The 13357-nt window shown below is 39.0% G+C and overlaps 1 protein-coding gene across 1 annotated transcript in view; it reads left to right on the plus strand.

The window, feature by feature from the left end:
* Positions 1 to 13357, plus strand: part of TRPC3 (transient receptor potential cation channel subfamily C member 3) — a 44650-nt gene that overhangs the window by 7183 nt on the left and 24110 nt on the right. The window contains 1 exon segment of the mRNA XM_040584021.1: positions 2362 to 3133. Within this exon segment, the coding sequence (XP_040439955.1) occupies positions 2362 to 3133 (772 nt within the window).

Raw genomic sequence — 13357 nt, forward strand, 5'->3', positions numbered from 1 at the left:
TTTGCTGAATTTATTACAACTGATGCAGATAGCTGGAAGGCCAGACGTATTCTTATAACCTGAATAGAATTAGTTATGCCTGATGAAAACTGTTAGGGCTGACATTGCTACACATGGGGAAATCCATTGATGTCAACAGGCATATTTTGTGCAGTGGTAATATAGCTACGCTCATTGTTGAAAGATCACACAGAAAAAAAACCCACCTGCATTTAAGAGGCTGTTGCTCTGGTTGTGGTTTTGAACCTGGAGCAATGAGAATATGCGGCTTTTAAAGCTGCCTGAGCAGGTTCCATTGTGTTCACTTAAATGCTTAGTCTTTGTGTGTGCCAAAGTGTGTGTGGTGGTTTTGCCTTAATTCTGTCCTTTTGCAGACGAATTGGGTTTGCTTAAAAAGGGCCGTTTAATATTTTGTTTTGCCTTCATCATTCATTGTGTGGACCCACAGCTCTCCTAATGCACATTACCTGGCTTTTGTACTGGGAGTAGAAGATTCATTTCCTCTTCAGTTTTTTCGTCTGGCCTTTTACTCTTGTATTTGCCAAAGTGAATAAATTAATCTTCACAATGTCTGCGTAACATCCAACTGTTCTTTTTCTATAGATGAGGAACAGAGGCACACAGGACTTAAGGACCAAATTTGAAATGTATAAGGTTTGTTTGTCCCTATATAGCGTATATATAGTGTTATATGTATTCAAAGCACACCCTCCTTTAATTCATATATTGTTTATCTGTTGCACTGGTGTCTCTGTGCCCATCAAATCAGCTCAAGTGATCTCTATTCCTTGAGCTAATGGATTAACTGATAGCAGCTGGAGGCTGTCTTTCTCAGTATTAAGCTGGACTAGAAAGAAAAGGGAGATTGCTGATAGATTTCACATTTATTTGCAGACGGTAGTGAAGGAAGGTTATGGTATCCCAAATAACTTTTTAGGCCTTTGGCATCTGCTCTGGCAGGCATAAATGATTTTGTTCTTCCTTTAGCCGTGGTCACTTTAGCCTCATCCCCTCTATTCTGTCGTTTGAGGCCTTGCCAGGCAGTTGTTTCCTGTTGCTGTTTTCTCCAGCTAGGTAGTGTCTGCTTCTCAACCTCTTGTCCTAGGTCTGTTTTCTTTGCAGCTCCTAGTCTCACTTATCTGAACCTCCTCTCCCCTCTTTAGTCTCCTTAACTTGTTAGATCCAGCTCAGCATCTGATCTGTTGGTTCTCTCAGACCATTCCTGTTTGCTCCCTGCTGCTCTCAGCCAGTACCTTCACTGGTTCATAATTCCAGTTTCTGTCTTTCCTGATTTAGCTTGCTCACCCTTTCTTTTATCCCCCCCCTCCCCCCCCTTTTTTTTTCCCCCTCTTTCTGTTCTTGCACTCAGTTTTTGAGGGGAGTTCACAGCCTCCCTGGTTCTCAGTTCCCTTTCCTAAACAATCTCCCTTTCCTCCATCCAGGTTTCCTTTTTCCAGTACAGCTTGCCATCCCTGTTTTCATTTTCATTCAGTAGATCTTTGGCTTTCCCATTTTTCTTGATTGTATTACAAGAATGCATGAAGGCTTTTAAAGATATGTATATACTCATGTAATAACATCAGATAGCATCTTTTCAGCTTCTGGAATGGTAGATGGATAATAGAAATAGGCCCAACATAACCCACGGCATTGCAGAAGTCCAGGTGGAGTGAGAGCTGATCCCAGTCCATACTGGATCATGCCCAGTGTCTCAATCTGTGAGCAGTTTAGTTACTAGCATCCAGAAAATGTGTTGAATGTGCATGAACTGTTGTTTTTCAAAGACTTATAATTTAGCCAGACTGACTCGTGAGTAGAATCTTCCAGACTTGGTTAATGCTTCTAGTAGTAACACTGGATGAGAAGTCTGAGATCAGGCTTCACTGTGTATTGCTTGGCCAGACATCGGGAAGAAAGCTTGTTTTCACCTCTCATTTATGTGAACTACAATATGGTAAGCATAAATACTGTCTTCCTTAAACCATCAGCTTGAGTGCTTATGGTAGGTAGTATTAATTACTACTGGAAGTAGTACAGTAGATGTTTTTTCATTTTGTATACATACTAAAGTGAGTTGAGAGGGTTTTCTGAAGAGATGTCTTACGTAAAGAAAAAAAACAACCCACAACCACTCTTGACCATGGGAAACAAAACAGAAATGGCCTGTGGCATTGAACCTGTAAGTGCCTTTAGATTGCAAACAAGCAAGCACAAAGGCAGAAGGATCACAATAAAGAATACTTCTTGTCTATAGATGGGCAAATGACAAGGGCCAAAATAAGTCATGATTGTAGCCACAGTAGTGGAAGCTACAAATAACCAACATGGTGAAATCCTGTTGCCTTTTTGTTTTCTCCGTAGGTACATTGAAGAGAGTCCGTCACTGAGACGTATGACTATGATGAGGGAAAAGGGAAGGCGACAGGCCATTAGAGGCCCAGCATTCATGTTCAACAACAGGGGCACCAGTCTTACAGCTGAAGAAGAGCGCTTTCTAGATGCAGCAGAGTATGGGAACATACCTGTGGTGCGCAAAATGCTGGAGGAGTCAAAAACACTGAATGTCAACTGTGTTGACTACATGGGCCAAAACGCCTTGCAGCTTGCTGTGGGGAATGAACATTTGGAAGTGACAGAACTTCTGTTAAAGAAAGAGAACTTGGCACGGATTGGAGATGCCCTGCTGCTTGCAATCAGCAAGGGCTACATTAGGATAGTGGAAGCAATTTTGAATCATCCTGGGTTTTCAGTAAATAAGCGACTGACTCTGAGCCCTTGTGAGCAGGAGCTCCAGGATGATGATTTTTATTCCTACGACGAAGACGGTACCCGCTTTTCTCCAGATATCACTCCCATAATTTTAGCTGCCCACTGCCAAAAATACGAAGTTGTGCACATGCTACTGATGAAAGGAGCAAGGATAGAGAGACCTCATGATTATTTCTGCAAATGTAATGACTGTACAGAGAAGCAAAAGCATGATTCTTTCAGTCACTCAAGGTCAAGAATAAATGCATACAAAGGACTGGCTAGTCCGGCTTACCTGTCTCTCTCCAGTGAAGATCCAGTACTTACTGCTCTAGAACTCAGCAATGAACTTGCCAAGTTGGCCAACATTGAAAAAGAATTCAAGGTAATGGTGTTTTGGTGTTTCTCTCTGTTATTGTTTTAAAGTTGCTGCTACTTCATGGTGTCCTTTGACGCTTGAAATTATTCGGTGTCTTTGCTTTTTCAGTTGCAAATGCTTTCATGATATTTATTGTCTCTTTTGTTTTTGATTTCGTAGTTTTCCATATGTAAGCCTTTAAAAAAGAATGCTTAATGAAATTTCTTTTGCACCTACTGTGTATGAAGAAAACGGGAATAAGGGACAGCGTGTATTCTGATAAACTTGCAGCAGATGGAAAACAATTTTGGTTGATGTAGCAGACAAAGATTGGTTTTAGTTACAAATGCTGGGTAATTTTAAGTGCAGAAAGCAGAAACATTACACTTTTCTTGAGCATGCTGCAGCATTGACCTTATTCCCTCTTTTTTTATTTGTACTAATTTTGAATGATGTCTCCAAATTGTTGAGAATATAGAAAGTGGGGGGGGTGGGTGTTGATGCACCTTTTGGAAATGTCACTTGTTCAAAACCAGCTGTTAGACTGATTACAAATGTAGGTCCTGTTACCTGGTTTTGAGCTGTATCTGGTTTAGTATATCAGTGCCCTGACTTCCCTGTATATTTCAGCTTCTCCATCAGACAAGTAAATATTATTGACAATTAATGATTGATTAATAATATACATTAACTAATGATTAGTTAACTGTTTCCCAGTGCCTTTGTTTTAATGATTTTGCAGTTCTATTGAATACCTTGAAAAATGCAGTAACCCTCGCCTTTCCCCTTGCCCACCCCCCTTCTCTGCCAACCAAACCCCACAAAAAAATGAAACCCCAGTAGGCTGCATGTAATAAGAAAAGATCAGCTTTGGGAGTGACAGATTGTTCTCAGCGAGTAGTGGTATCAACAGCATTGTTTCTAGTTTTAATGAAAAATTTGTTTCTGCAGGGTCAGTGTTGGGTACCAATTGTTTGTTAAGTATCTTCATAAAGGATCTGAGAGAGGGAAAAGATGCATTAACCTTTTCAAACAACAGCAAACATTGCTAACACTGTGGAATACTCAGAAGAAATATACAACAACCTAGAGAAATATAGACAGAAATTAATAAAGTGAACTTTACCAGAAGAGGAACAAACAGTTTTAAACCGCTGAGAAAGAATAGCTCCACACGTGGCTGAGTGACTTAAAATATAATTTAAAAATAAGATGTCAGTGCTGAGAAGGATTCATGTGTTACGCCATGCACTACAAAGTGTAAAAGTTGGCTTGAACTTTTACTCTCCTTCCTTTGCTGCATGAACGCTGCCATATGATGCTGCGTACTGTGTGATTTGGCAAATGGATTGAGTACTTCCTCAATGTATTTATTCAGGAGTATAGGGAAAATGTCAGATTTTTCTCTTCCCTCTGTTGAAAAAATACTAAACTGGGAAAGCCCTTTGTGAACATAAAATTGAAGAATTAGAGAGGTTTTATCATAGCACAGAGCTTCTTGGCTTGTGTGCTTCACACAATGAATTACAGGTAAGTGCCTCATTTAGAGACCATTATAGAGGGTTAAATCACAGATGTGTATCAGTCCTGTTTATTCCTTTTCAACTAGGCCAATAACCTGAGAGCCACAGGGTCTCCAGAATTGTGTGACCAAGATGGAGGTTTATGGGTTTTCTGAATGACGGTTCAGTGGTGTGGATGCAAACCTTTTTCCCCACCCCCCAGCCTTCCTTTTTGTCTCCTGCGGTTTCATAGAGACAAGTTTTCTTCTAGGTTGGCACCTTAGAAACTCTACCATCCATCTTTTTCTTTCTAATCCTGCATACAAATGTTGTTGTTATACCTGTATTCAAAAGCACTGGTGGGTTTGGGGACTCAATTTAAGTGCTGTGCAACTCCCTAGGAACCCAAAATACAATCTCTGCCACCAAAAGCTAAATTAAGGCAAGCTGTATCATGTTTTTGTAAGGGGAGGATGTAGATGGTTAGAACTGAGTAGAAAAATTTTGGTAAAAATATAAATTCAGGGGAAGCTCCCATATCATAGGTACTAATACCATGAATACAAATTTCATCAGAAAAAAAGCTCAAAGTTTTGGAGGAGCAAAACTGATTTTTTTTGGCTGGACTTCTCATTTCAAACCAGACCTTAAAAAAAATACTTTGTTTTTTAAAATATTAAATTGTCACGGAATAAAATATTCTGGTTTTCAATATTTTCTTGGTTTTCTTTTGTTTTTCTTTTTCTGAACTCTTTAGGCTCTGTTCATTGATATTTTGGAATGCCTAAGAACCCAAGAAATCCTCTATTTTCACAGATTTCAGTATTTTTGTATAGTACTTACATGGCTGCTAACCTTGCCAGTGGTACAAGGTAATGCAGTTTGGGCACCTACAGTAGAAATTGTTCCTGGCTCCTTGCTAGCATGGAGATTTCGGCTTCTCATCAACACCAAAATTTTCCAGTGAAATAATTACTCTCCTCATTGACCTAATGTCTGTCTCTTTTCCTTTTGATTCTTGTGTGTCTCAGGATTTGGTTTTTTTCTGTTTCTACCAAGCCTGGTAGGAGAGTTGCTTGTCTTCCTCTGGCAGCGATGGTTGGCTGCCCTTACTGGGTAGAAGGGGTAGCGGAAAAGGGAGGAAGGGAGGGAGGAGGAAAAAGAAGAGGGGAGGAATTTTTTAGTATCATCGTTAAACCCAGTCCAGAAAGAGTTGTAATTGCATGGCTGGTGAGAAGACTGTATATTCACTGGGGCTGTGGACAGGTCTGGTCTGGCATGGATGTAGTACAACATGCTGCACTGAAAGCTGTAGAGGTAGATCAAGGAGAAAGCAAGCAGCGCTTCCGTGTCTTGCAGAATTCTGTTGAGAGAGCTTGACACATTTGATGTAAGTCCAATTTGTAACTGTCTGATCGGTGCTTTCTTCGATGTCATGTGAATATGTTTTGCTAATAACTGTGTGCTTTATCATGTCCCAGAAGAGAAGGCTTCTAGTCCAACATTTGCACTCCCTGTGAGGCAGAATGACTGATAGACTTCTGGCGCACTCTCCTTTAGAATCATCACTGGAAATGCTTAAGTATTCCAATCAAATTCAGTCTATAGTGCAACACAAGCAGAATTGTTTGAGAGTAAAGAAAAATGGACAAAATAGTTCAACTCCCACAAGAAACTGACAAATCTGTTTAAAGGCAATTTTGATGATATTCATGACTTATGCCTAGTATCTGTGGTACATTAAGGCCCATATCATTTCCTGGGCGTGCTCACAGCAATGCTCTTCCTGGATGTGGAGAGCTTGTAATAAATTATTTTAATTTAATTTAAAAATACTTTTCTAGGTGATTTTCCCACAGAGAAAGAATATAGGGTGAACCTGTTTAAAAATGCCTGAGGGCCAAGCTTCCTAGTAAATGCTTGCTAACCTTCTATCTTTTGCATATACAAAGTCCAGTCTTCCTTTATCACTTATGATTTACCCTAACAAATTCTCATGTTCGTGTGCAAACCAAAGTTTGCACAAGTGTATTAGAAATGTGGGAAGGTGGCTTAGGACATACATTCATGATAGTCAGTTCCCCGTGAATATTAAAAAACCTTATTAATAACTCTGATTTTTATTTTTATTTTCTTTCCCCTTCAGAAATAAGAGAAAGGATTCAAAGAAACCAGTGAATCCTCATTTTTCCTGGAAGATGCAAGACACATAGCCAAAAATAAGTACTGAAAATGAGTAAAAATAGATGGGGAAACAGGAGCCCTAAAGACCATTTCACTCTACTTCTTTTGTCTTCAAGCTTCCTTACTTCTTACTCCTTCATTAAATCCTTGTTTGAAGCTCCTGTTGCTCCTTTTGCTATTCTTCGTCTTTGTTATTGTTTCTTCTTGACATTATTACCATTTTTTGTTCTTTGCATTCCTGCATCCACTAGTCATCTTCCCCTATTTTCTTCTTTTAAGTTCCTTCTGAATTCCTTTTTTTCGTATCTCCCTTCTAAGTGCTCACCTAATTTTCTTTACTTTTTTTTTTTTTTTAAACTCGGTCTTCCTCACTTTAGTTTCTTTATTGCTTTATCTAATGCTGGTAAAACATGGCTGGCTTGTCTGAACATGCTGGTTGACTCCTCTTTAGGTCTGGAAACCAGCTAAGGGAACAGCAGAGATTATCAGTGCCTGGCTGTCTAAGCAGCAATGTCCAGTATAGCGGCATGTCATCCCTGTGGCCAAGGCAGGTGCCACAGTATTTAGTTTACTTTCCTTGGCGATCCTAGTCCCCATTCCAGGGATTGACAGCAGGATTTCAGATGATGTCAGAAATTTCAGTTTGTTTTATCTGAGTCAAGACTGCTACCACATCATAAAAAAACCCCTTTACTCTTTCATGCCTATTGCTGTCACACCAAATTTCAGTTCCTTGAAGCAGCTGATGAGATTCCTTCTTGTCAGGTTTTTAGGAGTGTTTTATATGTAGTAGAGATAGTTAGAAAGCAAGCAGCACTGTTGATGAAGTTCTGCATCTAAGTTACAAAACTAGAATTATTCTTCACTCTGGGCTTCTTCACCAATTTTAGTATTTTTAAGAGCTTTTATAACCAATGTGCCTGATCTGAAAGTGATTTCAAAGTATATATAATCTGCAGATTTGATTCCTTTCTTTTGCTGACAAGGACAAAAACTGTTTAAGTTAGAAAAAGTTTAGAGTGGCATTCTACTGGCATCTGCCTTTGTGAGCAGTTAGAGATCTCAGAGGTGTACCACTTTGTACCTGATTAGACTGGCTAGGGAAGTTCAGTGTGGAACTGTATCTTGTCTTAATGTAAAAAAAGTGTTCATTACCATAGCTGGAGAATCATGTTTTCCAGTCACAGTAGCACCACAAAATACTGGGCAATACAAGCATTCTCAATTTCTGTGTTTTCTTATTATAATTTTTAGCAGACCCTGGCCACTGTGGCTGCTGTAGCTTAGTTGCTTGATTGAAGTTAATTGATATTTACCCTCCTCCCTGAGAACTTTAAAAGTGTGACTGCACAGTGATGGGAGAATTTCTAGCAGTCAGAACAGCTGATGGAACTTTCTTTTGGAGTCATCATAGAAAAAAAACCATCTCAAGGTAGCTAAAAAGCCACATAATTGTTTCTGTATACCAGCTTTCAACTAAATGCTGTCCTGTGTAAGCATGCTCAATTCTCCCAGTTGAAATTGCGCTAGCTGATACCATGTCAGAATTTGGTCTATCATAGCAAGGATCAAAAAGATTGTAGTCCTGTTTTATATAGGATAAATCCCTGTTCTCAGTTTTGCTAAAAGCCCCTACTGAAACCAATGGAAGATGTGGACGTGCATCTAAAAGCGGAATTTGTCACCGTTCCAAGTAAATTTACATAGTGTTATCTCAGCTGAACTAACAAAGAGTGTTCAAGCTTGATTTACGTTGAGGTCCAACTTTTAAAAGGACAGGGCCCAGATCCATAATCATTACTGCAATTATGTGCTTTATTTGCATATACAGTTCCTGCAGTTATATATGTAAACTATATGCATGATCTCAAAATGGCCATTTATTACATAATACTCAACATAAGTCTATGGTTGCATATAATGTGTGTGAACTAGTTAGGCAACTGTGCATAGCCACAAACTGTGGTGCTTACAGGAATGTGATGCTCATAATAGAAAATGGATCTATAAGTTTTGTTTGACTGCATGTGATTGCTCAGTGTACATTTTCTTTGGAATAGTTCAAAATTTTTAGTGTGAAATCGGCTGAAGATTTTAATTGATATGCTTCATTCTTTGCATACAGGTCGATATTTTCTTTGTAAAAATTCTAGATGAACTCATAAGGTAGTCTTTAATGTTATGAGTGAGGACAGAATATGCAAAGTTGGGCAGGCTGAGATCCAGCCATTGACGTGTGTCAGAGTCCTCCACTACTGCTTGTGAGACACAGTTCTGCAATTCCAGTCGTCATCAGTTGCCATTATGTACCAGTGTCAGCTACAGTATCTGTGAAATGCAGAATACAGGCTGGTATTTTTGATGTTACAAAGATGTCTGTGTAACCAGTTATTTTTTTGAGAGCGTTACCATTTAAGATGATATAGCTAGTAAAACCAGCTGAGTTAGGTTGTGAATTAATTGAAGGAGCACTTTGTTGATCAAGTCCCTGTACTATGCGCAAAGAACCCCACTATATAAGCAGGGTTATTGGTGCCTTACTCAGCGTTCCCCTGAAGATCAGCTTCACATTAACAAATTGGCAACTTGCACAGCATGTAGCAGGGCTTTTTGAACATGGATACTCCAGATGGGGAGTTCTGGTAGCCTTGTTTATGACCCATAAGAGATGAGTGATCTGGTGGCTTCATTTGTATATTCTCAAGAGTAAGCAGAGGTGTATGTGGATGACTAAGACCACAGATTCTGGTTTTTGATATTCACACAACACCCTAGAGGTAGAAGGCTGTTTGAGAATTGCATCCCATGGTTACAATGTGGGTAGTGTTTCTCTGTTTAATTTTGTAAAGCGATCAAGTAGATGGATGTAAATTTGATTTGCTAATCCATAAGTAAGTAAACACCTGAAGAGGGAAATCCGACAAGTTTTCCTAGTGTAAGATTCAAAGCCTGAGTCAGATAGCACATACTCGTTTTCAGTTCTCGTAATAGCATTTATAAATAATGTAGCCTGAATTTAATCCTTAGATTTGACAGAGTAAAATTTAATCCATCGTATCTTTAATCTTGTCTGACAATAAGCATAACTTTCATAAGCAAGTGATATATCCACCTATCAAGAAGCATGTAGCACTGGTAATTTTTCAGTAAAATTGTGGGTAACTGTTGTGTAGTAGGCAAGTAGTCCATGCAAAGCAGGAACCGACAGGGCCATTCACAGAGTGGACGGGAGTATTTTTTTGGGATGTCGGTTAATATAGTGTGAGTTTTGAGGGCAGGAGCTTTGCACTCTCTGCCAGGATGAGTCAGGAGCTCTGACACACTTGTGGGAATGAGTCTGCGTTTGTGAGAGAACAGCAAAATGAAACAATCTGTAGTCTATTGAAATAACAGTCTTGGTGAGATACTGCTGCAATCGCAATTCGTCTCCCTTTTGCCAAAGTAAAGTGATTTTATGCCACTTTGCCATTTGTAGGCGATGTTTCACAATTGTAACTGCCAGTGAAAATGTATTCTTCTTGCTTAGTTTGCACTAACTGAGAAAACTATGTTAATTGATCTTTTAAACTGTGTGTGTGACTATAACAGAAACTTTCTTGAATGTTTACGTTTGATGAACCTGATGCTAGGCTGTACTTGGGTACTTGCATATGTGTGAGACTTGGTTTATAGCATTTTCCTGACTTTCATATGGAAGTTGTTAGAGAAGCAGCTTCTTAGTAACGTAACATTTCTGTGTTATTTTAAAGAAAAAGAGAATAATTAATAGGTAAAGAAAATGGAGTGAACCTTTAGCAAGAGTAACTGTTGTTACTTCCTACCTGTTAGAGGTCCACTGTTTCTCTTTCCCTTTCTGCAGTTAGAGTAAAGACTTAAATGAAGACACTCCCTGCAACTTGACAATCTGTGTTCACTCATGCAAGGACACAATTGGGGTTGTCTTATATCATAAAGCACTCGAATAATACAAAAGCATTTAAACTAAACTTCATGAAACCTTAATGAGATGTCACCTTTGAGCATAGGACAGGTAGAAATCATACTAAAGCAAAGACTTTTTTTTTCATGTAAAGCTTACAAGTGCCTGCACATTCAAGTGAGAAAGAATGTAGTTTATCTTTTAGCTATATAGTACTACTGCTGAAGTCAGTGAAGTTAGTATATCCTCCCATGTGCTGCAGAGGATTTACAGCTACTTTATAGTGTTAAAGAAAAATTGATTGTCAGTCTTATTCCTGTTGAATTAATATTATGCTCTGTCTGGTGATCATTGTGGGTTTTGCCCAGCCATCTCAGTAAATTGCCTTTCTTTAGCTGTAGTGAAATGTGTAAGTAACTGTTGCTTGAAATTGGAAATTTAAGGAAGAGTGTTCATGTTTGCACAGATCCGTAATAATTCTGTTGTGAAAACAATATAAACAGTATTAAGAGCATACGACTTCAGTGAACTGAAGGCATGGTATTCTTTTTGGATTTACTCAAGATGTCTTTAGTCTGCTTTGTCTTCACTGAAGAAAGTCCCCATTTCTTTTTACATTGTCTTACAGCTTTATGGTTTGCTTAATATCCTTTGTAAGCCTGACTTCTAGCAGTTTATGCTTGTAGTTCATGGCCTCTATAACTAGACTGTGAGGAAAGACTGTTCCCCTTTGCTTTAAGACTGCTGCTCTAGCCACCATTCTGGAGTCTTCCTTTGCAAGGTTTTTTATCTCTGTAGGAACTGATGTCTGATCGCTTTCACATTTTTTGCTTAAAAGCCTTTGGACCTTCATGCATAATTATAAGTAAGTTTCACTCCCTTGACTAGCTTTCTTGTGAGACTTGGCCTTTTTAAACGTCCTAAGGCTTAGTCATACATATGCTTGCTTATCCTTTCACTGAATTTAATCGTGTATCCCAGTATTATTTTTATAGTTGACTCTTCTGTACTGTTCTCCTTGGTTAACAAAAACAAATCTAAAATAACCTTACATCCTGTTGGTTTACTGACAACTGAATTAATTTGCCCTCTATGATCAAAGGAAATAGCTGAGTCCTGTTTAGGTCTATGACTAGGACTGGTTGTTTCCAAGTCTCTATGGAATGTTAGTCTTCCATAATAACACAATTCCTAGTAGTATTTGTTTATCTCCAGTAGTGTTTCATTTTGATTCATATCTGAGTCTGACCTGTGGGATTGATAGCTGATTCCTGCAATTATCCTATGCAGCCTCTTTTCCCATATTTTCCCAAAATAATTTGAAACTATTGGGAGCACATTAGTTTCTCTGTCCCACTTTATAGATGCCAAGTTGAAAATTTAACAAAACTACCAGCACAAGGAAGGAAAAGTTACTTAGGCAAGGGGGAAAAACTGAGGGTTTCAGGAAAAAATGTTAGACCGAATGAGAAAAATATGAGGGCAGGAGCAGTAAGGAATCATTTTTGAGGAGGCAGGAACCACAAAGGAAAAAAATCTGTTACCCCCCAAAAGTGATTTTTTTAAAAATGGCAGTGTATGAAAATGAACAGTAAATATCCAAAAATGGAGAGGCAGAGGATTCACACTAGTCATTTGATGAACGGGGGGGGGGGGGGGGGGGGGGGGGCAGGGTGGAATGAAGAAAAGCTGTGGCGTAATTTAAAAAGAAGGGTATGCTATTTTCAGTTGGGCACTGAAACACTTGATACAAGGTAAAATTGGCAGGTTCAGTCAAGTTTTCTCCTTCAACTGTAACCTGATATGAGGAAATCAGAGGCTACATCTCAGATAAGGAAGTCCTAGAAATTTAGCTGAGAGGACATGGACACATAAATGAGACCAAGATTTCTACTGAACTGGGTATCAGGTAAGAGCTTGTAGGTAATGTCACAGAGGTGGTGGAAGACACAGGCAAGCATGAGCAACCAGTGCAGAGCTTTACATGTGCATGCTTTACAGAGAGATCTTAAAATGCTGAACCATAGCCACAAATGTTTTGTTTGAAGAGAAAGATAGGTGGAAATCTTTGCAAAGTCAACATACAGGAGCAACTGAGTTGTTTTAAGGTATCACCTCAAAGACAGATATAAGCTTGCTTGTAAGGATGAATAGTGTGAAACTTGTGAGCAGCATGCCAGATGTAAGTCATGAACCTAGTGAAAAGCAGTACCACTTGCGTCCTTGATGCAGTAGTATAGTAGCTGCACAGAAAGTATCACAGCACATGGGCGTAATTCAGGACATGGTCCCAAAGCACTGAATGGTTGAAGGAGCTGAGGAAAGCTAGAAAGAGCAAGGATGAGTAGAAAGTAGTTGTTTTTTCTGTGTGACACAGTAAGATTTCACAGCTGTAGTCAACAAGCTACAAGTCTGGAAATGGCCAGTGATACTGCACCGAAATTGAACTAGTGAGGGAGAAAAAGAAGTGCTTTGCTAAAAGATTAGGTTCTGAAAAGAAGCTGGATAGGAGGAGGAAGGATTTTTTTAATAACAGAAAACAAATATACTTTCAGAAGGTAATGCAGGCAGAGCTGTTTACTCCAGCAGTAATGGAAGGGAAAGCTGATGGAGTAAGAACAAGAGGGAGTTATATTAGATGATTTT

Source organism: Falco naumanni, chromosome 1, assembly GCF_017639655.2.
Source record: "Falco naumanni isolate bFalNau1 chromosome 1, bFalNau1.pat, whole genome shotgun sequence".
NCBI classification, from domain to species: domain Eukaryota; kingdom Metazoa; phylum Chordata; class Aves; order Falconiformes; family Falconidae; genus Falco; species Falco naumanni.